Source organism: Excalfactoria chinensis, chromosome 5 (assembly GCF_039878825.1).
Source record: "Excalfactoria chinensis isolate bCotChi1 chromosome 5, bCotChi1.hap2, whole genome shotgun sequence".
NCBI classification, from domain to species: domain Eukaryota; kingdom Metazoa; phylum Chordata; class Aves; order Galliformes; family Phasianidae; genus Excalfactoria; species Excalfactoria chinensis.
This window is the reverse complement of record NC_092829.1, coordinates 40,803,270-40,827,774: the sequence shown is the minus strand read 5'-3', so window position 1 is coordinate 40,827,774 and position 24,505 is coordinate 40,803,270. Positions and strand designations below refer to the sequence as shown.

Below are 24,505 nucleotides of genomic sequence, written 5' to 3'. Positions count from 1 at the left end.
CAACACAGAAGTCGAGCCTCTCAGCAGCGCTGCAGCCCTCAGCCTTACGGTGAGTCCCTACCGACAGCCACGGGGCGGGCGGGGCAGCTCGTGGTGCGGGCGGGGCAAGGCGGGCTGGAGGCGCGGGGCCGCCTGGGAGGCCGCGGCCATGGCGTCGGCGGCGGATGCGCTGCGGAAGCAGCTGGGCAAGGTGCGGGACGGGGCCGGGACGGGTTCGTGACGGCGGGGGCTGGCGGAGGTTCGCTGCCCGGCGGTCCTCCGTTGGGAAAAGCGAAGTGGGAGGGCGGGGCCGCCGAGACGTAAACGCTCCCGTTTGGGTTTTTGTCTCCCGCTCGCAGTACAAGTTCAGAGACCTGACCGTAGAGGAAGTGACGGCTGTCAGCAGGGCGCACCCGAACTTCGCCTTCTCCATGAACACTTACAGTAAGTAGGGATGCGGTACTCTGAAGGGAGAGCGGCTTCTTGCCTGCCTGGCTCCGTGGGGAAACACCGGTCGCTGTGGAGCAGGGTGGGATTCTGTACTGACCGTGTCAGGAATGGTGCTTCTGGTTTCTAGCGCACATCGGGAGCGTATCGTTGTCATTCTGCGTTAGGATTGCCGTCATCGTTTTGTTTTGTTTTAATTTCAGCCTTTAAGGATGGATCCCAGAAAGACCTCCTGAATTTCAGCGGTACCATCCCGGTCAAATACGGTAGGAGTTGCTGCCTGTGGGTTCCTTACACACCGTGCGTCCCAACAACACGCCGTAGGGAGCCTGAGAAAAAGGCATGGCTGAAGCAGCAGGGATGGCCTTTCTCCCTCTGGGAGCCAGGCTGGAGAAGTGAGAGTGCTGCACCTCGTTTCCAGCAGCTAGGGGCAATTAAGCTTGCGCCTAAATGTGTTGTAATTGAAGTGGAACGGCAGATTGAAACACGCCAACTATGCTTCTGAACTATTAGATGAGGCTGTGCTAAACTTACTTGTATAGGATGAGGCATCTCTTCTCATTTTGGGTGTGCTCAGAGCTAATTTACACACACGCTAGGATCAAATACTCGAGAATGTGAATACAAGTCTGCACATTGTGCCTTTGGGGATTTGGTATAACCTGCGCTGCTCTTTGAACTGCTGCTTCACTAGAAGTGGCTTGGGATTTTAGCTGAATTGGCAGAAGCTGTTTCTGTTCCATAAATATTGTCTTGATGTACGTATAGACACTGAAATAAGGTGCTGTTAGAGAGGTTAAGGTCAGGCAGGGTGGGGCTCTGAGCACCTGATCTGGACTAGGTGTCCCTGGTCATTGCAGGGGAGTTGGACCAGGCGGCCTTGAAGGTCTGTTCCAACTCAATCCATTCTATGATTCAAGTCAAGTAAATACTTTGCTGTTTATCTTGCTCCACAGCTGTTGCTCCCAACAGCTTTTCTTGTATTCCCACAATACTTTATTAAAAATAAAAACATATATTGTGAGACAGTGTAGGCAAACATTTTGGTTCCAGTGGGGGCTGCTTGGATTCTGAAAGCCCTACGCTTGTATAGAGAGTGGTTAAAAAGAGCTAGTAAGTAATTATTTATTTCTTAGTGCTTTTGAAGCTGAAGTGAAGCTCTTAATAGATGCTTCTTAACATCAGTTATTGAGTTCTTAAAAGGTAAACATAATTAAAAGACAGCAGTAAAAAGTTCATTTGCCTATAAAACTGGTCATGCTGGCTGATAGAATACCAGTGCAAAAACAACAAGAGGAAGAATTCCTGTGTTAATCAAAACTCAATCCGTGATGCTGCAAGGTGATCCAGACAAGTCTGCTTCTGTCAACCAGCCTGAGTGACTTTAATGCTTTAAATGCAAATCAGGAAGTGTATTTGTCTGGCTTTTTTTCTCTTTGTTATTATGGAATGTGAATCATGTGCATACAGACCTGTTTCTTAGTGTTTCTTCTCAGTGCAGAAGCTTATAATGGGTTTTGGTTTGCGTTGAACAGGTAATTCCTATAACATACCCATTCGTCTGTGGATTTTGGACTCTCATCCCTTTGCTCCTCCCATTTGCTTCCTGAAGCCGACTGCCAACATGGGCATTTCAGTGGGGAAGCACGTGGATGCTCAGGGCAGGATTTATTTGCCCTATCTGCAGAACTGGAGCCATGTAAGAGGAGGGAGATGTCTGGGAATAACACATGATGCTATGTGGAGGGCAGTGCAGAGGAGTGGGTCTGATTTGAGGCTTTTTGTGTTTTGCATTGCTTGTTAAATATGGAGTGCTTGTGCTAGAAGTAATGTTACACCTCTTAAAATCACAGCTTTCAGCCCATCCAAAGGGTTCAGAAGGAAGATTATAGGTGATCGTAAGGAAAACTGTTTTCAGCTGGGGAAAAAACAGGGGGATTGTCTCTGTTACAAAACATTGTAAGCTCCACGTGGGCCTTTTGGCTCTTTTCCCCCATATTGCAGAGAATAATGAATAATGATACCTGACAAATGGGGTAACTCTGGTTAAGTTCAGCAGAAATTTTTGTCTTTCAGGAGTGTCTCTTCTCAGCATAACATTAGGAATCATTAGGCTGGAAATTGAAAACTCAGTGCTGTTGCTAAATGAGTTTATGCCCTCCAGTAGATAACGTGCTTAAATGCAACTGTCAGGCCCATGGTGGTGATTTACTGAAAGCTGGTTCTCTAGAAACGATGAGAGATATTTTTCCTGATTATTATTATAGAAATTCCAATGGATGGGAATTGCTTTTCTTGCTATAACTTCTACTGACTTCACAGTGTGTTTGCTCCAAGTGCCGAACCATACCAAAGAACTCCTCAAGTGTTTTGTCTTCTTTCTATACCTCAGCCTAAATCAACCATCATTGGATTAATCAAGGAAATGATTGCAAAATTTGAGGAGGAGCCGCCTGTGTATTCGCTGTCGTCTTCTGATGCAGACAGGCAATCAGAACTTCTCTCCTACATCGCAAGGATTACTGAAGGTGCAGATGCTTTCATCTGTTGTTTGTAGTGTTCTAAGGCAATATATGTTTTATTTGTTATTACTTGATATCATAAGGATACCTACCTAATGTTAATAACTGAATCTTTGTGCATACTATACACATGTCCAGTTAATCTTTTTATTTCTATTACAAATCTCTGTGAATTAGGCTCGGTATGAGAATTGTTGCATTATCAGACTTGACCACTGTATGTTATTCGGATCAACTCTGATCCAGCCACGATCCTTTGTGTAGCATCAGTAGCTGTATTGATGTAGTATGGACCCGCACTTAAGTTTGTGATTCCCTTTTAATTACAGGAGAGACTGACATAAAATCAAAGAGTAAAATTGGTGGAGTCAGAAACGGAGGGTGCTTTAACAAAGTGACTGTGGTTGGAGCTGGAGATCTTGGCATTGCATGTGTGCTGGCAGTTGTAGCAAAGGTACGTAATTATTATAAGTCTCTATACACCTGATTAATTAATATAGGGGCCTCCAGTCTAGATCTTAGTGTCTGATACAGAAGTAGCTCAGCACTTCTAACAGTCGTCACTGCCTGTGTCATTTGCCTCTTCCCTCCAGTTAATTTGTGGACAGACAGAAGCATTAGTTTCTGCTGTGCTTTCTCATCCTGCTTTTGTAGATGCAGACAGCTAAACTAGGAATGCACTTATGTTGAAAAGCCATAATTGTGAGTTTATTACCTAAGTTGTGGCTTGTTAGAACTAGTATCTCCTGCTGCCCTGGAAAAGGGTTTTCTATGGCCAGTCTGTACTGTGTTGCAACTGTTGCAACATTTGTAACCTCCCAGAGATGGTTTTGTGGGTTTGTTTGTTTCGTAGTGCCTTATTTTCCAGTTCAGGTCATTAAACTAATAGTGTTGTGTTTTGATTGTAATTTTGGTGAAGTCTGCCCGTATTGATTATTGTACACACAGTACCGCAAACGCTGTTTTGAACTGGATAAATACACACACACACGCACACATCACACATATATATCCCCACCACTGGCAAGAACAAGTTAGGTTTTGTTGTTGATTTGTATTGTTTTTACTCATATAGGGTGTTGCTGACAAGGTGGTTCTTCTGGATCTTTCTGAAGGTGCAGCAAAAGGAGGAACCATGGATCTGGAGATCTTTGCTCTTCCAAATGTAGAGATCAGCAAAGGTACTAGTTGTCGTTGCTGGAGCAGGAGCTGATGCTGTATTGTGTGTACCTGTGCTTGTCTCAGTGAGAGCAGGGCGCCTTGGCTGTTATAGAAGCTCTGGTATACAAGGCATGTTTCTAGATGTTATCTTTTCACACCTTCTTGCTTTTTCTTATCCTCCTAGGGTAAAACTGGCATGGGAGAGATGAGTAAAGCTTGAACTGCTTCTTATTCAGGCTTTTATTGTTGATAGAAGTAGAAGCATCTGAGTCTGCTTCCAGGCTGAGAGGCTTTTGCTGAATTTGGATGCATGCAGAAATGTAGAAAAGCAATCTAGTATATCGGTGTCACTGCTGCAGAGAGGGCAAGAAGGTGAGGAGAGGTATGTATGTAGGGAATTAGACCTAGCTGTGACAGTAGCGTTGGAAAGACTGAAAAAAGGTGGGTTTGAAAGTACTACCTTCCTCCACTGATGTTTGTTAAACATCGGTTTATGGCCAGTGGTTAGTTCTTAATCATTATCATTATATATTCAAGAAATTAATTCCTAACCTGAGCCTGGAAGTGTTTAAAAGACATGTGGATGTGTCATTTAGGGACATGGTTTAGTGATGGGACTTGGTGGGCCAGTTTGATGATTGGACCTGGCGGTCTTGAAGGTCTGTTCCAACTGAAATGACACTGTGACCTCATTGACAATTAGCTGTGAGTGTACAGTTCGGCAGAATCAATGCCACGTCACTGTAGTTAGTGGTGATGGCTGCAGTCCTTGGTAAGCTTAGTTGCAGAGGCTGAAATGGTTAAAAAGCTCTTCTACAACAGAAGATGGAAGTGAGCAGAGTGACCTTTTTCATCCTCACTTCTTGAGGCTTTTCATGTGTCTCTAATGTAGTTTATCTTAGTTTCCCATTCCACCAGATATCTTATTTGGTTGTTCTGTTTCCACCTGGCATTGCCTGTTCTACATCCTTTGATCTTATCTTGCAAGTTTTGCTGCTTGCACATTCTTTTCCTAAGCTCTCTGATGTAACCATGCCACAAATCTCTGTTGATGGTTTTGTCGTTACCTATTAAATATATATATTTAGCTGTTTAACAGCGAGCTTCTATGTTGTTGAAATGAAGTCTCTGCCCTTCTTATAAAGCTGGAATAAAAATGAAGGAGCCTTTCCATAGATGTGTTTATCTTTTTTCTCCCTTGCTGAGAAAATTAAGTTTGGAAACTTGTGTCAGAACTGTTTTCTATTCTGTCCTCTGTCATCTTGGGCAAACTTCAGTCTCTTTTCTATCTTTGACAACTAGAAAGTGGGAAAACTGGTTCTGTGGGAGAGCTGTTTGCAGGTGCTGCAGAAGTGCCCCACATTGCAGACGGGGAGCTGGGGGCAAGATAGAAAGGCAGGAATCCCTAATTTATGCCAGGTGTTGCAGTTCAGCATTTAGAGGAGCATTTGGGTTTTGCATCTAAAACTTGATACAATGACATACATTCTTAAAACACATTTTCTTTATATTTTCAGATTTTTCAGCTTCAACTGATTCGAAAGTTGTGGTGCTTACAGTTAACTCTCTGGGTAATGCTCAGACATACCTGGATGTCATACAAAGCAATGTGGATTTGTTCAGGGGAATTATCCCAGCAATATCACACTACAGTCAGAACTCCGTGCTGCTTGTTGCTTCTCAGCCAGGTGTGTTGGTGCTTCAGCTGATGTTCTGTCCCTGCGATGGCTTCTCTTTGGGCTGTTTGAAAAACACGTTACTGCCGAATATGCACTCTTAGTCAGAAATTCTTGCTACTCTGAAAGATGTTTTCCTTTACAGCACTGAGCAGGACACTGTTTTTTTTAACTGTTACCAAGATAAAAGAAAATAGTGTACTTTGATTTGTTTTAAAGGTATGTATTTCCACATATTTCTGTGTGTAGCTTAAATGTGACTGTATGTACAAGATTAGCATCCATTGACTGTTGTCTTGTCAGCTGTGAGCGTTAATTATGTTTCTTCCGTGCAGTGAGGATAGATGCATATGTGTATGTGTTGTGTGCTCTGTGATGGAACTCACAGACTGTACTGCAGCTATATTTTAGGGAAAAGTCTAAATCTCTGTGCTCAGTTGTACTATGACAGGAGAAAAGCAAAAATGCTCTTAAAAGAAAAGTACACGTGAACTTGTCTGTTAACCCTTTTATGTTTTTCACGTGCTTCTTAGCCTCATCTTTTAGACCTGTGGAAATGGGGAAAAGAGTTCTTGCCAAACAGGGAGTGGGGAAGGAAACCACTGGGTGCATTAAATATAGAAGCGTGTGTGATTTGTGGTCAAGGGAAGCATAGTGACTCATTCTGAAGTTTCACTTCTCTGAAAGCTTCACGTGGGCTGTGTTTTCTTCATCTTCTCCCCATCTGACTCGCTGTTTTGGCTTAAATAAACTGAAATATTCTCATATGTTTTTATCTTTTCTAAAGTAAATGAGTTGCTCTGGAGTTTTGTATCTCTAACAGTTTGCAAATAGGCTACATTTTGATTGATCCTTTCTTGTCAACGTATTTTCCCTTTCCTACATAGTTGAAATAATGACATACGTGTCATGGAAGCTGAGTGCATTTCCCAAAAGCAGAGTTATTGGAGTCGGTGGCAATCTGGATACCGAGAGATTTCAGTACATACTCACAAAGCTTTTGCAAGCGGAGGCCGTGGGAAAAGATGCTTGGATTGTCGGTGAACAAGGGGAAGACAAAGGTAAAGAGATCCTCTTTCAGTACCTCTCATAATGAGTAAGGAAGTGAGGTATAAGATATGTTAGGCTACTGCTGATGTGACGTTCTGTGCATAATAATTCGTTTTTAAGCAAGTGTCTTGGGCCGGGTGCTACTGTTGTTTTATTTCAGCGGGCTAGAGACCCTGCATTTGTCTTGTTATGAGGAAAGGAAGGTTTGGAAGCTTCCTTTTAAATTAATTAATGAGTTAATTTCCTTTTCTCGTCTCTCCCCAGCCTTTTCCATCCTTATTGTGGTTGCTGCTTAGATGTACTCTTAATTCTGTGTTTGTCTCTGTCTAGTACTGTCATGGACCAGATCTAAGTCGGTTACAAATGAAACAGAAACAGTGGCTGCTCATAACTCCAGGGAAAAGGTGGCTAACAGGTAACTCCGTTGTAACCTTCATGTTTTTCTTCCTGCTTTGATGCTCAGTTTGCAGTTTTGTGCTTGTCTTTTTGTTGTCAGTTCCTTACAAAGAGGAGGAATTTTGCTCTAAAATGTTCACACATTGAATTTTTAGGAACTCATAGGTGTGTGCATCATTCATTTCTATGCAGGTGTATATACTTGAGTTTCTGCTTTAAATGATGTTTTTGCCTGTGGTGATCCCTACGTGGATCCCTTTGTGGAATATACACCAGAGTTTCAGAGTTGCCAATTCAATTACAGGTTACATGCATTAAAAAGAAAACAAGAGGCAAGCTTTCTCGCACACTTTTCTCAGAGCTTGTGTGAAAGCAGTTAACTTCAAAGCTAGGGAGAAATTTGGATCAATTTACATGATGGAATTAGCCTGAAAAAGGAATTGTTAGTACTCTGGGTAAAATATATATGAAGACATTCTTTAAGCAGTTTGTTACTTTCTTATATTATTTTCCAGAATGAACGATCATGTTCTTATGGTACACCTTGCCTGTCTGTAAGGTTTCAACAGATAAGTGATGTTTAGATTTTAATCAATCCTATGTTTCTCCTTTTCCTGATTAATATAGAGCTGTGGAAGTTCTCAAGGGAAAGGGTCAGAGATCCTGGTCTGTTGGGCTCTCAGTTGCTGATTTAACTGACAGTATCGTGAAAGATAAGAGGAAGGTTCATTCTGTATCCACTCTGGCAAAGGTAAATGTGTTATTAATGTCTTTTGGTTGTCATTACGATGATGTGATTTACACTGGATACGACAGTTAATTTTTATCAGCAGACATGCTGCATAAAGCAGCTGTTCTGAAGTAGCATTATGATTATTACGGTCTTCCAACAAGAGTGTTTAATTCCAGTCCAGATGAAGTACGGATCAGTTGTTGTGTTAACATGAAACCAATATTAGAAGTGGATTGTCTTCAAAACAAATACAAGCACTTGGGGGGAAAACATGTTCATGTTTGCTGACCAGCTCCCCAGGAACAGCTCAGTTTGGCAAATGAAAAGAAATGCGTCACGGTTTCCAAGCGCTCAGTGTTCAGTGTATATTTTTCCAGGGGCCAAAAGAGTTCAGTATCACTTAGGAAGGTATAAAATGCATTTTCTGCCAGTACTTTATTTGACAAGCTTTGAAAGGTTTATCTGCTTTTGTTACTCCTTGATACTCAGCGTTCTTTAGATGATTAAGGTGCATGTAACTTCACACAAGGTTTAGTCCACAGTTTTAAGTTCATCCTATGAGGCTTCGCTAAAGTTCTAAGTCATTTCAGAGGAGAGAAAAAAAAAGTTGTAGAGACCATTATTGACTGATTCTACGTCCCTCACAGTTCTTACTGCAGGGAAATAGAGCACAAAAAGCTTCTTACTGTATTACTTACAGCAGATATGCAGCTAATTCCACCATTTTTTCAAGTCAAGTTTGTAATTGTTCACAAACTAAACACAAAAGTAGGGGAGTGCTAAGTCTCTTAAACTGCAGAGTAATGTTACTACGGAATGTACAATTTCACATACACATCCTATGAAGAAACTAAATCTATACCTGTAGTGGAAATGCTAAGTCACACTGGGAAGGCAGGGTCAACACAAGGGAGCTCAGCTGTATGCAATGCACCTGAGTGACTGGAAGGAGTGGAGCCAAGATCCACCCCTTTCCAGACCACTTTTAAGGGTTGGCAGTGGAGGGGAGGGCATCTTCTGCTGGAGATCCCTGACTACCGGAGGTCTTCTAAAGGTAAGCAGCTCTTTTCCTTCCTTTCTGCATCCACAACTGCTGCATTTGGGCTCGTTCTCATTTGCTGTAGTCAGAGACTTTGTTGCCCTGCTATTATTGTCCCATTACAGTGTTACAATATTGTAAGTGAATTATAACAATGTAACTTTCCTCGGGTAGTTTTGTTTGGCTGCGCTGTAACAATCACTTTGCTCAGTCTTGGGGGGACTGATCATACAAAGTGACACCACTTTTTCTACCTGGGAAACTGCTAAAACTCTGTCTTGTAGAATAAGTTTTGCCTGCATTGCAGAGGTCTGATATTTCTTACATTGGGAAACTCTCCCTGTGGCACCAAGGATTCTTGTCTGTACGGTAATGCTTTACAGTTGCTGTAATTCTCTGCATAGAACCTAGATTTACAAAACTGTGCTGTGTGACAGAATGTCCCTGCTTAGTTAAAGTTACTCCATGCAGTCCCATGCTTCAGATAAGCACAGAGCAGAAATATGTATTTATATGGCAATGTTCTCTTTGTGTTGTTTCAGGGATTTTGCAATATAAACAGTGAAGTCTTCTTAAGTCTTCCATGTGTTCTTGGGACCAGTGGAGTGGTTGAAACGGTCACGTTGGAAGGAGATCCACAGGTGCAAGAGAAACTGCAAAGCAGTGCAGGATCAATTCATGACCTTCAGCAGCAGCTGAAACTGTAAGCACAAAGGAAGCTACAGCATCTGCTCACACAAGTTGGAACTTCGCTCGGCAGGAAGGGTTGCTTGGTGCATACAGTTTTCTTTGCAAAACAAACTTTTGAACTTGCTTTCAAAAGTGCTTTCCTTATTTACTGTCAGTTCGAATTATTTAACGCTGTGCCTCCCTGTTGGAATGTCTTGACTTGAAAAGTGCGCTTTTGGTAGCCACAATGAGGAGAGTGAAGTGCAAGGATGTTTTATCTAAAATAAGGTGACATTTGCCTTTTTTTTTTTCCTTCTTTATATTTTGTTTTGTTTTTGCTGCTAATGATAGCCTGCCTGTTGGATTCCTCATAGCTCTGTGCACCTCATTAGGACCCAGCCTAGGATGGTAACTTACCCAGCTCCTTGGAAACTCTGGTGTGCAGAGCCAACAAGAGCTCCTCCTGTTTCTGAGTGTTGGTATGGGCTTGCCCAGAATATGGTTGCAGGGCAGTGACCTATCGCATGCAGTCTAGTATCAATGGGCTCCATTCTTGCGTATGACTATGGGGAAAGAAAAGGTGAAAGCATGAAGTATTGCACATGAATTTCTTTTGAATATTTACCAATATCTGAGTCTCTGTCATTGGGTGACTTGTTAACTCTTGTTTTCTAAGGATGTTGAGAGCACCAAAGGATCTGCAGGTGTTGGTATGTGCCAGTGTTGGAATGAGTGCCCTTCCTGAAAGGAGGAGCCAGGATTGGGCACCAGGTAGCGAATGAGGTCTGCCTGTTGGGCAGTGCAGAGGTGGCTGGAGTTCAGGCCTTGAGCCAAAGCTACTTGCTGCCTGGCTGAGGTGGAGAGGGTAGTTCCTTGAGGAGGCAACAGGATCTGCGACCTTCTACAGCAAGGCCAAAGACATGATGGAAAAAGATGCAAACAGGTGAAAAAGCACTTTTTTTTTAAGGTGAAGAGCTTTTTGTGTTCTGAACTCTGGGATGGTTGCACTGGTAAGAGAACAGACTGCGTTCAGCCAAGGTACAGCTGAGCATTGGGCTGCAGGCTGCTGAGTGGCAGAACCAGAGCAGCATGGGTCCATGTGCAGCATCAGGCCGTTGTTCCCTGGGCACGTGCTGAGCTATGGCTGCTGAAACAGCAGTGGAACCTCCCGAGCACAAGTAGAATACGTGTCAGAGCCAAAGATGGTTCCTTTCTGCCTTCCACTTGCATCTACAAAGCGCTGTGTAAAACAGGACTTCGTATTGATAAAAGCAGGAAAAGCACTTAAGGTAATCGTGTAATTCAGGTGGGGTTTCAGTGAGTGCTGAGATTTCCTTTCTGGTGGGGCGGAACGGGTGATGGCTGCAGCTGTGCGACTTGAACACTACATTAAACAAGTGCCTGAGGCTGGGGCCGGACCCGTGTTGGTTTGTGTATTTATTTCCCTCGGCTCGTTATCCCGATGAGAGCAGTTGAGGCGTTCTGTTCATCTTGGAGATTCTTGTTACCGGTTTTACTCACCGAACGCTGCAGGTCCCTGTTGTTTGTAGTAATAACCGCTGAGCTGCCATAGCGCACAAACCCTCGCTATTGAGGCACGTCGGCGGTACCGCCCGTTCAGGACTAACGTGCCGCCAGGAGGCGCACTTCCCTCACGGAAGTACCGTCATTGCCGGGCGGAAGCGGGAGCGCGGCGCTGCCTGTGTTGGGGGGGCGGCGGGCGGCAGCCGCCGCCATGGCGTTCTCCGAAAGCCAGCTGAAGAAAATGCTCGCCAAGGTAGGAGGCGGCCGGGCGCGCCGAGACGCCGTTCTCTGCCCCGCCGGAGGAGTCTCTTGGGCCCGGCGGCCGCCGCCGCTCGGCTCCCTGCTGTCCGTCCGTCGGGCGGGGGTCGCGGACGCCGCCCCCACCGCGGCGGGGCGCTCCTTGTGGGACGCGGCCGTGAGGAAGAGTGCGGGCCTGGGCTGCGGCGGGGTGACGGGAGGGGCGTTGTTTTGTTATAACCCGCGTTTCAGGAAACAAAACTCGCCGTGAGGTGAATAGCTGCTGGCGATTGAGGCGGTGGGAGTCGGGCAGTAGCAGTACGCTGTTAGCTGGAAACTGGGCCTTGTCCAGCAGCTTGAACCGAAAATCCCTGTGGCTGGGTGGCTGAGAGGGGCTGTGGCTTTGGTTTGGGGGCGTTTGCTTTATCAACATTCAGCCGTATTGTTTGAACCGCTTAAAAATTACCTACGGCACGCTAAGATCTGCTCGCAGTTGGAGGTCCTTTCCTGCACAGGGTCCGGTGCGGCCCTTTTGTCATCGGCTTGAGAGAGAATGCTGAGCGCTAAGGCAGCGTAAGCAAATGTGTATCTTTGTACTCACCCGGCTTCCCTAAAGGAGTGGCTGATGGGTGGCGTGCTGTGGGGAGGGAAGAAAAGAATGCAAGTCAACGCTGTGCCTTCTTTTCCCACTCCACCCGGTGCCCTTCTTAAGCCACAGACAGCGTTTGGCTTCTTTTCAGCTGGATGAAAAGGGCAGGGAACTTTGCAACTGATGAAAAATGAAGTTACTGTTTCAGCACTTGCCTTCATTTTCCAAGAATAGCTGTGTGTGTTCTGTTCTGTAGAGAGAAACTTGGTGGTTCTTCCTATAGGAACCCTTCAGTGTGTGAAATAGCAAAAGGCCCAGCCTTATGCTGAGTGAGCACAACCATCAGCGTTCACCTGCTGTGTGAACCTGGACAACTTCATCTCTCTGCTCTGTTACCTGATAGGTAAAAGGAGGAAGGTGCGTTTGCTGTCTGAGGCTTCAGGAGGTGTTGGTGAACGTGAGGGCAGAAGGTCAGCACGCTAGGACAAATAAGCCACACATATGGTTAAATACAGCTGCATCCATTTATTGCCCAAAAAGCTATACTTTTATAGCAGACAGACACAGGCATTCAAAAATCACACACACTAATTGGAGGAAAGCTACTGCAGTAACAACCCTAAAACCCCCCTTCAAAGCCACAAGCCATTCATTCTTATCCTAGAGGTGTCCTTGGTTGGTTCTCATGCTGTTTATCCTGCTCTGTAGCTGCTGCTCTGTGAAGTCCTCATCTTGAACCATAGCTGCTGCTCTCAAAATTCTTCTTGTCTTACCACAAGGAGGAAGAAAAGTTTGGGTTTAAATGAATCAGTTGTAGTTATCTTTATAGAAGTCACCAGGTTATTGCCCTTCCAAAGAGGCTTTAACATTTCTTGTCAATCCTTGGTTACCAACTGAATGAACCCAGTAAAAGATTGTCCTGTAATGATCTAATATTCCTTAGTCACGGTGCAGTGCTCTGCTCTTGGATAGTGTTGGAATTCATTTGTTTTGTTCGCAGTGCCTGCTTGTGTTGGGCATCAAACATCACATTGTACAGAGCCCTTTGCCTTCCTGCCATGGCTGGTGGACTAGACAGCGTCCCTTCCTTGAGCCGCCTGATGGCTGCCTTCCTTGGAAATGCATTGAGAGTGTGGGCAAAGGGCTGCATTGCAAGGTTTTAGTGGTAATTAGCAAGAAGAATGGCCACAAGGGTGAAGATCCATACCATGTGGTGAAACAGCTCTCTGCCAGCCAGGAGCATCTCCTCTTGTCCTTGGATCATAGTTCTGAGACTTCAGGTCTGTGTTGAGATGAAAGCGAAGGGGATGAAATCAGCTTGTGTAGTATGGCCTCTTGAAACGTGTGCCTTATGTAATGCTGGTAATTAACTTCTGATAACGCCACGTCCCAGCGCTTGCCTTTGCTTAAAACGTAATGTTGATTATGGCAGAATAAAAATGACAAGTGGTAGTTTTCCCCAAAGCACTTGATCTATGGACACTTATTTAAGAATGAAAGCGTCCTAACGCCTTGTTAAAGGTGTTTGGTTCGATTATGTAGGAAAAATAGCATCTCACTCAAAAATAAGAGTGCAGAAAGGTTTCCACCTGCGACTTCCATAAACGTGGGGCACTTTGTAAAACAAAAAGCGATTTATGCTGAAGCTTTGGGCTCTAAAGACTTTTCCCTCTTTTGTTCTCCAGTATAAGTACAGAGACCTAACTATACAGGAGACAAACTGCGTCATTTCTCAATACAAGGACCTCAAACCTGTTATGGATTCATACGGTAAGGCTTTGAGCAAGTTTTGCTTATTTGATTATCATTGTGTAAGATGTATCTGGGGTGGTTTTTGTGGAGAGGAAGGAGTTAAAGCTAGAATTCAGAATTTAGAGTTATTCTTTTTGATCTTTAATGTCAGCACTTCCCTGGAACAGGCACTTATTTTCTGAAATAGACTCAGTAATACAGAAAGGTGCCAGGAGGTGGGACGTTTTTCCACCTCTTTAGCTTTTATTTGGTCACTCAGAGATGTTCTATCAGTGCGTGCCCTGGAGATGGCTGATCTCTTACAAATTCAGATTTGCTGTGATGCAAAGATGCGTCTGCGGTTCTGTCTGCTTTAGAAGTACTGTGAATTAGCGTGAATTCTTCATTAAAATTGTGATGGTGCTTTAAAGTATGCAAATCTGAATTAAGATAGAGTGTTCGGGATTCAGAATATTAAGATAGAGTGTTCAGGATTGAGCTGTAGCAAGAAGCTCGTTTCTGTTACCTGCCTCTTCCAAAGCTGCCTTGGAAGATTTGAGCACAGATCCAATTATAGCTGGTTGGTACAGTGAAGTGAACAGTGGGAAAATTCATGTGTTACTTCAACTGTAAAGAAGGAAGCAGTTTTATTTTCAGTCAAGGTAGCTTGGCAATCATTAGTAAACCAGTTCTCAGAAATACATTATTCATAAGAAGTTATCTGACTACAGGCAGCCATTTTTACAGTGAGATGCGCAAGAGCAGAACTTCTCAAGCCTAGTTGATATACGTATATTGTTTATCTGTGCATATATATGTATGTGTTCACACACGGCTTCTGAAAATGTACATTAATAGATAGATGGGCAGAGATCATCTGAGCAGAGATTGACACAGCCAATAGGTTTGATTTCAAAATGCTGTCTTCTCCCTTTCAGTTTTTAATGACGGCTCATCTAGAGAGTTGATGAGCCTCAGTGGAACCATTCCTGTGCCTTACAGAGGTATGCGTTTATTATTAATGTAATCACTGTTATGTTGTTATCTATTCTACAGAATTGCATGAAAAACTGTTTATATTTGTAACACTTCAGTTACACTACTTCGGCAATCACTGTTTTTGTGGAATCTTTTACCTATCCATGGTGTAATGTTTTAGATATATATATTTTTTTCTGTTTTTTGCTATGGAACCAAATAGTAGTGCAGATCGCTGCTCTGTGCTTGTGCAGCTCTCTAATTTCTGCTTATATTTCAGTACTCTTTTTGGTATTTTATGTGTGCTTAAAGAATCTGAATATAGAAGGACAGGGCTCCTAAAATCTTTCAAATCCTCTTTCTAGGTAACATATACAATATCCCCATTTGCTTGTGGCTGCTGGACACCTACCCTTTCAACCCCCCAATCTGTTTTGTTAAACCCACTAGCTCAATGACAATAAAAACTGGGAAGCATGTTGATGCTAATGGAAAGATATATCTTCCTTACCTGCATGAGTGGAAATACGTAAGTATGGGGAACTTCAGCTTGCTAAATTACTCTTCTAATTTTATTTTTTCAAATAATCATGCCATTTATAACAAGAAACATAGCTCTCTTTTTTTCCGAGATCTTAATTCAGGTGTTTTATTTTCCTTTGAAACAACTGTTATTTTTAATATCTTAATATTCAGAATGTTGTGGATTTTGTTGTCTGGTTAATTGTGCTTTTAGCGACGGCCTGTCTGATTGAACAGTGTAGCACAGGCTTCCTTGCCTATTAGGGGGCTGATCTGAAGATAAGAATATTTACTGTAAGATAAGAATGTTTACTGAAGGCAAGCTATACATTCTTCGAAGCACCTCTGGACTGAAATTAATCTCAGATTAAAGTGAAGTGCTGTATGTCTGCTTCAGGTACACTTTGCTGGAGCTTTGAGTGTATGCATCTCTTTTATTTATCAGTAACTAAGTCCACTGAGCAGTGCAGGCCTCAGACATTTAGACTAAAATGTGGACTTTCAAAGAAGATAAAATGTCATAACTGTAGAAGTGGCTTAGTTCTATCCAAAGTGATTAGGAGAAATAAATTTAATAAACATGGGTAGTAGCTCAGTGTTTGTGTAGTAAAAGTAGTAGTAAATGTATTTGTATACATGCATGTAGAACAGTCCCATTTTGTTGTTATAGTCAAATATAAATTAATATAAGTTAAACCAACTGTCAGCACGTGTCACTAATTCGTGATGTGTGTATCCTTGCAGCCCCAGTCAGACCTGCTGGAACTAATTCAAGTTATGATTGTGGTGTTTGCCGAGGAACCTCCAGTCTTTTCTCGGCCAACTGCTTCAGCCAGCTACCCGCCGTACCAGGCAACTGGCCCACCAACCAGTAAGTGCTCTGGGCTGCTATTTTATACAAATACTCACACTCCAGAGTGTGTTCCAAAGGCTTTCTGCCTCATCCATTGTAACACTATTCTAAGAAGGCATTCTACTTTGATGGATATTCACAAGTGATCCACTTGTGCTGTACTTGAACTATTGGAAGAATTCGTGTGGAGGTGGGGGCAAAATTCATGCTTGTATTGGTGAGGGAGAGCCACAAACAAATATAACCAAGTGGGATCAAAGAGGGGTAACTAAATAGGACCACTAGGGATAAATGGCTAAAGGTAAGCATTTGGGGTAAGGCTTGTCTGGTGTTAGCCTGCTTATAGTAAGAGCACCAGTGATTCAATGAACAAGCTGCTGAGTTTTCCAAGAACAGCAGGTGTCACTACAAGTACAGTTTTGGTGGGGACTGTGACCTGTATCATGCTTTAAGGAAGGATCATCAGTTGAAACATCACTGCTTTGTTCTTTTGTAGTCACAGGAGGCTAGCTTATTGGAAGCAATTTTAAAAACAGTGTTTCTTGATTTTTCACATAGAATCATAGAATCACAAGGTTGGAAAGGACCAACAGGCCTGTTCCCCTGGGCACCTTCATTAATAGCTACTGACTTCTACCAGTGTTGTCTTTTCTTTCTAATTTATTTTATAGACAGTTTGTCTTGTTTTTAAGTTCTAGGTGCACTGCTTAAGAAATAAAAACTATGAATCATTTGAATTGTTAGAAAATGAAAACAGCCAGGGAGATTTATTTAACAAAAAAAAAGAAAGAGAAAGGAAAAAAAACAAAACACATTTGATGTAACACTTCTAAAATGACTGTTAATAAGCAAAAAATAGATGGAAAACGTAGTTTTTGTAATAGAACAGTCAGCTTCCTAAGAACAAACAATTGCGAAGGCATGTCTATTAATAAAAGTTTTTTGGCAGCATAATTTTTAAATGAAAGAAATACCTGAATAGCATTGGCTTGTTAACCAGCTAACTAACTGTTATCCCCATCTGTGCTGAAGGTACTTACATTATATGCTTGTTACTTAATGAGCAGAGTAGAGAACAATGGCTCGTAGGGAAGGTTATCTTATTTTTCTCAGCTCTTCCATAAAAGCAGAGGCACACACGACATCTTTTATGCACCTCCTTTTTGAGTTCCCTTCATGCAGATGCTTCTTCTCAAGCAGACATACTTTACTTACTATAGTTACTGCTTTTAGAAAGTGATATCTTAAAAAATATTGTTCAGTATTTTGAAAAGCATAGTATCACAGCGTAATGGTTCTCACTAGTGTGAGCTTGGTGTGTGGTAAAATTCTGGAAAGCAGAAATACATACAATCCTTGTTTTATTTAGCTTCCTACGTGCCTGGCATGCCAGGAATATCTCCCTATCCGCAAGGAAGCACTGCAAACCCAAGGTAAGAACCACTTTGAGCATTTCTCATTACTGACATAATGGATGGTTTCACTGAGTAGAATCTAGTTTTATTTCTGTTCCATTTATATATTTATTTATTAACCATGGATTTGGATCTTATCGTGTAATTATCATGATAGCTGTTTGTTTAGAAGAGATGACTGAACTCTTTGTTAACAACCAAGATAAAGTTTGGATAGATTTCATTTTCTTAGTGTTGCTTACTTGTGATTATACCTGGATGATAGTTATGTTGTGATACGTGGTTACCCAATTCCTGCATGTCCTCTGGAATCACTTAGGTAATTAATTAGTTTTATAAGGTAGTTATGTGCTGTGGAAAGACATATATTCTTAAAAGTTGTGGGGATTTTTTCTTAACAGCATTGATAATATTGGTTGGGTGATGAACAACTCAAATAATTGAACAGAGCAGTTATTGGATTAATATGAGCCTTGGGGTGTTTTCTTCTTTCCAGTGCTAGGTCTTGTTTCACAGAGATTAAAAACACGAGTCATAACAGAATTATCTCCTAGTAGTGACTTCAGTCATCGTTTGAAATAAACTGTTGCTTTATTCAATGTTCTTTGGAAATTAGAAGAGGAGCAGCTCATGCGTTGGCTCTGCCATTCACCATTAACATTCTTTCTTAGCAAATAACATTCTTTATTAACAAATAGACGATGACCATTATCTACTTAGATCTTTTTATTTAGTTATGGACATTCTAATGTCCTGATTCTGTTAGGGGAGTATATAAGGAATTGCTGGAGTACATAACATTTTGGCGTTGAAAAGCAAAGAAATTGGGGGTATGCTTTAAGGAGTGAAAAAGAGAGGTTGTGCCACATTAGTTAAATGATATAATCTTACATTATATCAGAAATACAAGTCATGAAAGATGTTAGTGTGAACAGGAAAAGAGGAAGTGTAATTCAGCCTGTAGTTTAACGTGATATGGATAAATATTTAATGTGGTGACGTAGATCAAGTTTTACTAGTAATTAAATAACTTCAGCCTGTATTTCTTTGTCAAAGCAGCTTCCCGAGCTATCCTTATCCAGCTGGTGTTCCATTCCCACCTACCACTAATGTTCCATACTATCCTTCTCAGCCCCCTGTGACTACTGCTGGTGAGTAACTCGGAAAGTATTTCATCAAAGCAAAGCTTCCCACTGTAATTGATTCATAAAGAGCAACAGCGAGAAAAGGAATTTATTGTTCTTAAATCCAGCCTTCCAACGTATTAATTTTAAATGGGGAGGATGATGTTACCCAGAGAAGGCATTTTTTTATGTTCTTTGCTTTGCATGCTTTGCATTTTTTTCACTCAGGAACCTATAGAATTCCTGATTGTGTGCAGTGCACTGTGTCTGCTCTCTGAATGTGTTGAAAAACAGTGTTTAGAACCAACCCGAGGGGTTTTTTTTTTCCCTTCACCGTTAAATTTTGGGTGACTTTTGATTGTCTGTACTGCTCTTTGTTTGTTGTCTTGCTTTTTAAAAATGCTTTTGTCTTCACTCAATTGCCTTGCTTTATTTACTCATTTATGCTTTATTTTGAAAGTCCTAAAGCAGAGGTTTCCAGTGCATTTTTGGAAGGCCTTTTACCCAAGTCTGTCATTTTCTGCTTCTTTACGATTGCTCCTTGTTTTACTTCCTTCTCAGCTCCTGTCAGCAGTGAAACCAGGAGTATTGATTCATGTTTTCCCATTCTGCTGCTAAATCATCCAAAATGCTGTAACGTTGTTTCTGCTCTGTCTCATTTCTAGTGTGAGTGTGTGTAATGAATAAGGAACTGCTAGAAAGTATTCTCTAGTTTAGTAGGAAGGTGGTGCATAACTTTGCAATTGGATGGTCCTATTGGAACAATTGCATGGTGAGGATGGAGACAGTTGTATCCTTCTTCAGAATATCAGGTGTTGATAATTTCTTGCACTGTAACTTAAAAGAATGTCTACAGGTTCATAATCTCATGTATGAACTCCCAGTTATTTATATATGCTCCTTCCTCTTGAAGCTTTGGTGCACATTGGGAACAAAGCAAGCTCACAGATTGGCAAAGGAAGGGTGATGTTTCAGTTTTACTTGTAACGGTACTTGAGGAATCGTTCTGTTACCGAACTTGGAAACTACAAGAAATGATAATCCTTATATTTTGTACCTGATCCCATCCTTCACATCCACATCCTTTCAGATGTGTTTATTACTGAAGTGTTCTCTGAAAGTCATTTCAGCTGTCGTTTCCACTCTGACATGAGTTGTGGCTACCACACAGTCTACAAGAAAGCCAAGTATTGCTCACTACTGGGGGGGTCATTGGGTCCTTGAAGATTGATAGTCCATGCTGGCTCTCATTGTCAGACATGCAGAAAACTGTTAGGAGCCTTTCTAGGGAACATTGGCTTTCTGTAGTCTCTTTCTCTCTCTGAAAACAGATCCTGTTTTGCTTTTGTGTGGTAAAGAGTTAATTTAAAATACATATATATTTCATTTATTGTCTTCCTTTTCATTCTCGGTGAAGACGAAGAGGAGGTGGGGTATATGCCAGGTATTACAGAATACTTCAGAAGCCCCAAGTTAGGTCATCTGGTACCATGTTGTGATGCCAGATTTTGTAGTAGCAATTTAATGTGAGGCAGATCATAGATGCAGCTAGCTGAGAGTCATGCACCTGTGGTTTATCTCACACCAGATGAAATGTGGAGCTGTCTCTTTAGTCATCCAGTGTATTCACAGTAACCTTCTTTTCCTTGAAACTGCAAATGTTTCTTTCCTATTGAGATTTTTTTCAGCTGCTGTTGGACTATGGTTTACCATCCCGGTTTATTGGGAGCTTATAAGGGAGCTACAGCTTGCGAATTTGTATATGTGGTGCAGCTTATTTTGAGTTGAACAAAAATGCCCACACTTGTTTTGTTTTTTTTTAATTATAGCCAGTTTTTCAAATAGTTCTTTTTCTTTCCTCATTCAGTTCAGTTGTGTGCCACTAATGATTTAATTCAGCTACAAGTCTCCTTCTCTAAGGTCAGTTCTGAAACCAGACTCTGCCTGGTAAAGGTTAAGGGTTTCAGTGCTCTCTGGATTTACTGGCTCTCTGCCATAAAGCCTTCCCCAGGCTGCACTAATTATGGAAGTGGCAGAAAATGCTAAGGGTTCATGCTCTTTAGGGAGATATGCAAAATCTAACTGGTGATCCATGTGCAAAGGCCTTTTTCTTGTCTGTTGGCACTTGCAAACTTTAATCATTAGTTGTGTTGTGACTTTTTCTTTCTGTCCTGCTTTAGTGTTAAAGTGAACTTTGCATCAAATATCCAAGAGTGAGAGAGACCAGGGTGGGGGAAACAAAACACAAGTAGAATTGATTGCTGGTTCTGGTACAATAGAGAATAATTGGTTGGATAAATTAAACAGTAGCTGAAATCACAGTGATGCTGTTCTTAAAGTGAAACTGGACCTTTTTGTTTGGGTTAGGAAGTTTTATGTTTACAATTGGCCGCATTACAGTGTTAGTGCTGAACTATGAATGAACTCCTTGTCCCTCGTGGTTTGATTCTGTCTTGATTGCAGTTTTACTTGTCAGTGCACAAAATGCTGTTCTTTTCTCCTTTTCATAGGAAGTAGTGGTGCTAAATCTTGAGTTTGTGTTTGACAGCTTCTGCTTCTGATCCTTGACCAAATGCTAAAAATGGTCATGCTGACTGGCAGCAGGTTGAAGTGCTTCAGCCAGAACTGTACAACAGGTCAACTCTTGTGCCGTTTGCATCTTCACAAACCAATCTTTGCAGCAGTTTATTAATTCAGTCTCTTTTTTTTCTCAGTAGCGGTTTGTTTTAGTTTTTAACAATCATACACATGCTGGTGCAATTTGTATGTAAGAAGCAGTAACATTAATAATTGTCAACATCTGATGCTGTCTTAATTTTAAAAGAAATTGCTGGATTAATATGCACAATGTACATTTTCTCATAGTATCTCTTGTCAGTTGCATAGATTTGTTTTCCCAAATATATGGCTTTATGTAAGTTTTGTGTACTGGAAAGCATATAGGAATAAAGTAAAAGGCCTGGAGAAAAGAGATGGATTTGTGCGGTCTTGTTCAGCAGTGGAGATCTAAAAAATTCCTTGGATGTTATAAGGATTCTCTGAAGTTCGTGGTCTTGTTGATGTTTTGTATTCATCGCTCTTCCCAAGCTGGCTTGGTATTGAAGTTCATGCAGAAGTGAGAGTTAATTGTGTACTGGTGAATTTTCTTGCACAGGACCCAGTAGAGATGGAACTATCAGTGAAGACACCATTCGAGCTTCCCTGATTTCAGCAGTCAGTGACAAACTGAGATGGCGGATGAAAGAAGAAATGGATCGTGCTCAAGCTGAACTCAATGCCTTGAAGCGCACAGAAGAGGACCTGAAGAAAGGACACCAGAAACTGGAAGAGATGGTAACTCGCCTGGATCAAGAAGTGGTAAGCTGAGTGAAACACTGACCTATATCAGCATGAGAGAAATATCATCCAGTGTATTGCTTTTGAAGTGTGTTTCTTTCCAAATTGAGGTGCATGTGTTTAGACAGATGCAAGATGAAAATCCCAGCAATCCTAAGATGCGTTGCCTTGTGTCTTAGAAATGTTATTGGTAGTAGCAGAGGAACAGTGCCAGTGTTTTTCCCCTGCAGATGCTAAGTGGTATAGGAGTACTTACTTAATTACTGTGTCAGTTTCTGGCTAATAGTATGTGACAGTAGTGCTGGAGAACATTTCAGTGCTGTAGCGTAGACGCGTTGATTTTAGTCACAGCTTCCTTCATAACTCCAGATTTTTTCCAAACAAGAGTCTTTCCTACTCCTCATGCTCAGAAATGGCTGCAGTTTTTTCATGAAGGCCTAACTTCTGCTTCCTGTGTCTGCTCCTTGTGTTACTGCTTGGGGTAAGATTTTGGGGCTGATGACCAGTTTCTGAAACAATCAGCTTAACGTTCAAATTCTGTTTTTAAAAAAGAGAAAGTGACTATTTGCAATTATGAATAAGCAGTAGAGAACAAGAGCATAGCATTTACTTTTTCTATAGTAGAATCTCAGATCTGGAAGATGCTAGCTTGTTCTTTTATACAAGTCCTAATGAAGGTGAATGCAGAAGTAAAAAATCAAGTAGTGTTTCTAAAAGTCTTCATAGTTTTAAAGTCACCTTGACAGAAGCAGGTATTCAGCTCTTGAGAGTCAAGAAATAAGCATCTTAAATGTTTTTAGGCTGAAGTTGACAAGAACATTGAACTTCTCAAAAAGAAGGATGAGGAGCTCAGTTCTGCCTTAGAGAAAATGGAAAGTCAATCAGAAAATAACGACATAGATGAAGTTATCATTCCTACAGCACCACTCTACAAGCAGATCCTGAACTTATATGCAGAGGAAAATGCAATTGAAGACACCATCTTTTATTTTGGGGAAGCACTAAGGCGTGGAGTGATAGATCTAGAAGTCTTTTTAAAGGTAGGCTTCTTGAGAAGATGTTTTTAATATGTGCTCTTTAAATGTGTGTGAGTACTTTTGAATTCTTCTGTTCAGCTTTTTGATGTTAACAATGTCCTCGTCAAAGAAAAACAGTAAGTACATATAGGTTGAAACACAAGTCTCAGAAGAAGAATATCGAGATTAGGATGGGCTAATTTAAAAGCATTATAGATATATAGGGGTTATTTACTGTTAGTGTCAATACACGCTTTCCTTTGGTCTGGGCTGATGATTTTGGAGAAACCAGGTGACTAGAGAACTCGATCAGCTTTCCACTTGCAGTCTATTGATGCCATTCTTGCTGCAGGCAGTGGAGTGCTAGGCTTATAGAAGAAAAAGAAGAGCTGTTCTTGAGAAGTGTGTAAGTTTTGTGCCTTTAGTAGAGTAAGAACTTCATAAAATGCCATAGTAATTAGTGTAGCCATTGGATCTGAAAAGATTTGTGTGCCAAAGTGTAAACACCTCAAGTGGGTCCCCTGGCTAACAAGAGCTACCAGTCACGTCCTTTTCTAACAGGTGAGATTCCACCATATTACCTCAGCCTTGCTTTAAACGTTGAGGGGACAGGGCCCTAAGTAGAGACCTATTTTGCTCTTACGTAGCTTGCTAGTTCTGTTTCACTTCTATTACAAGCAGTGATGCCCTGGGAACTGTATTTGTCTTTCATTCACCTTAGAAAACGTATGACTTCTCTGATAGGAACGTGAGGATCTGATTATTAAAATCATAAAAATATACTACAGTGATTGTATATGGTAGCAAGTCATTGTAAGCCAAGAAAATGCCATTGAATGAACAAGCATGTTTAATATTTCCCAAAACAGACTCCTCATTTGGGTCTTGCTTTCAAAATTCAGATTGCTATAGAGTTACCATTTTTATCAGCCAGCTGTTCTTATTTCTTTGCAGCATGTACGTCTTCTGTCTCGCAAGCAGTTCCAGCTGAGAGCATTAATGCAGAAAGCAAGGAAGACTGCTGGACTCAGTGATCTCTACTGAACTCTCAGACTTTAACTGGGAAGTTAAATTTACTTGTGAAGCAGCCATTTTCTTGATCTTTCTCTTAATCAGTAGATGCCCAGAATAAGTTATTGCATCATTCAACTGTAAAATATTTTGAATCAATAATATATTTTCTTTTTGGTAAATACTAGCTTTTATTAATGCACTTTCTATTTCCTGTAATCTTTGTGCTGGTGGACTTAAGCTGAATAAAACTTGTTGCATATTTTCTTCCTCTATAGAATTGTGTTGAATGCACTTTCTTTACAAACACCTGTAGCTCATGTAGTGTCAGCTTAACCATTCTTTTGTTTTACTTGCAATAGCTGGAAGATGTGCCAGTATCCTTTTGGAGAATAATTCACTGCTGGAGTTTGTAATTGAACTTCCTTATGACAGATGAAAGCTGGAAACCTCAAAAATTCCAGGTGCTTTCTGTTTGATGTAGCTGCTGACATCCA

At 41.5% G+C, this 24,505-nt stretch overlaps 1 protein-coding gene across 3 annotated transcripts; it reads left to right on the top strand.

Moving 5' to 3' along the window:
- Positions 1–109: 109 nt before the first annotated feature.
- Positions 110–24,286, top strand: TSG101 (tumor susceptibility 101). 3 transcript variants are annotated; one of them, XM_072338463.1, is made up of 14 exons: positions 110–190; positions 339–423; positions 630–692; positions 1,962–2,125; positions 2,819–2,954; positions 3,278–3,402; positions 4,024–4,129; positions 5,627–5,797; positions 6,673–6,846; positions 7,166–7,250; positions 7,859–7,982; positions 9,546–9,706; positions 13,708–13,792; positions 14,692–14,760. In XM_072338463.1, exons 1-13 carry the CDS (start codon positions 149–151, stop codon positions 13,724–13,726), a joined length of 1,455 nt encoding a protein of 484 aa, XP_072194564.1. In that variant the 5' UTR covers positions 110–148; the 3' UTR covers positions 13,727–13,792; positions 14,692–14,760. The 3 variants fall into 3 exon arrangements, with proteins under 3 accessions (XP_072194564.1, XP_072194566.1, XP_072194565.1); XM_072338465.1 differs by lacking the exons at positions 110–190; positions 339–423; positions 630–692; ... (7 more) ...; positions 7,859–7,982; positions 9,546–9,706 and adding exons at positions 11,321–11,449; positions 15,097–15,260; positions 15,998–16,124; ... (3 more) ...; positions 22,782–23,021; positions 23,952–24,286 and having other exon boundaries at positions 14,692–14,757; XM_072338464.1 differs by lacking the exons at positions 110–190; positions 339–423; positions 630–692; ... (7 more) ...; positions 7,859–7,982; positions 9,546–9,706 and adding exons at positions 11,321–11,449; positions 15,097–15,260; positions 15,998–16,124; ... (3 more) ...; positions 22,782–23,021; positions 23,952–24,284 and having other exon boundaries at positions 14,692–14,757.
- The last annotated feature ends 219 nt before the right edge of the window (positions 24,287–24,505 follow it).

Excerpts from the sequence above, each read along its gene's own strand:
- TSG101 (XM_072338463.1), top strand. The coding sequence starts at position 149 with ATGGCGTCGGCGGCGGATGCGCTGCGGAAGCAGCTGGGCAAG. Across the intron at positions 4,130-5,626 it reads AAATGTAGAGATCAGCAAAG|ATTTTTCAGCTTCAACTGAT; the intron begins GTACTAGTTGTC and ends TTATATTTTCAG. Across the intron at positions 6,847-7,165 it reads TGAACAAGGGGAAGACAAAG|TACTGTCATGGACCAGATCT; the intron begins GTAAAGAGATCC and ends GTCTCTGTCTAG.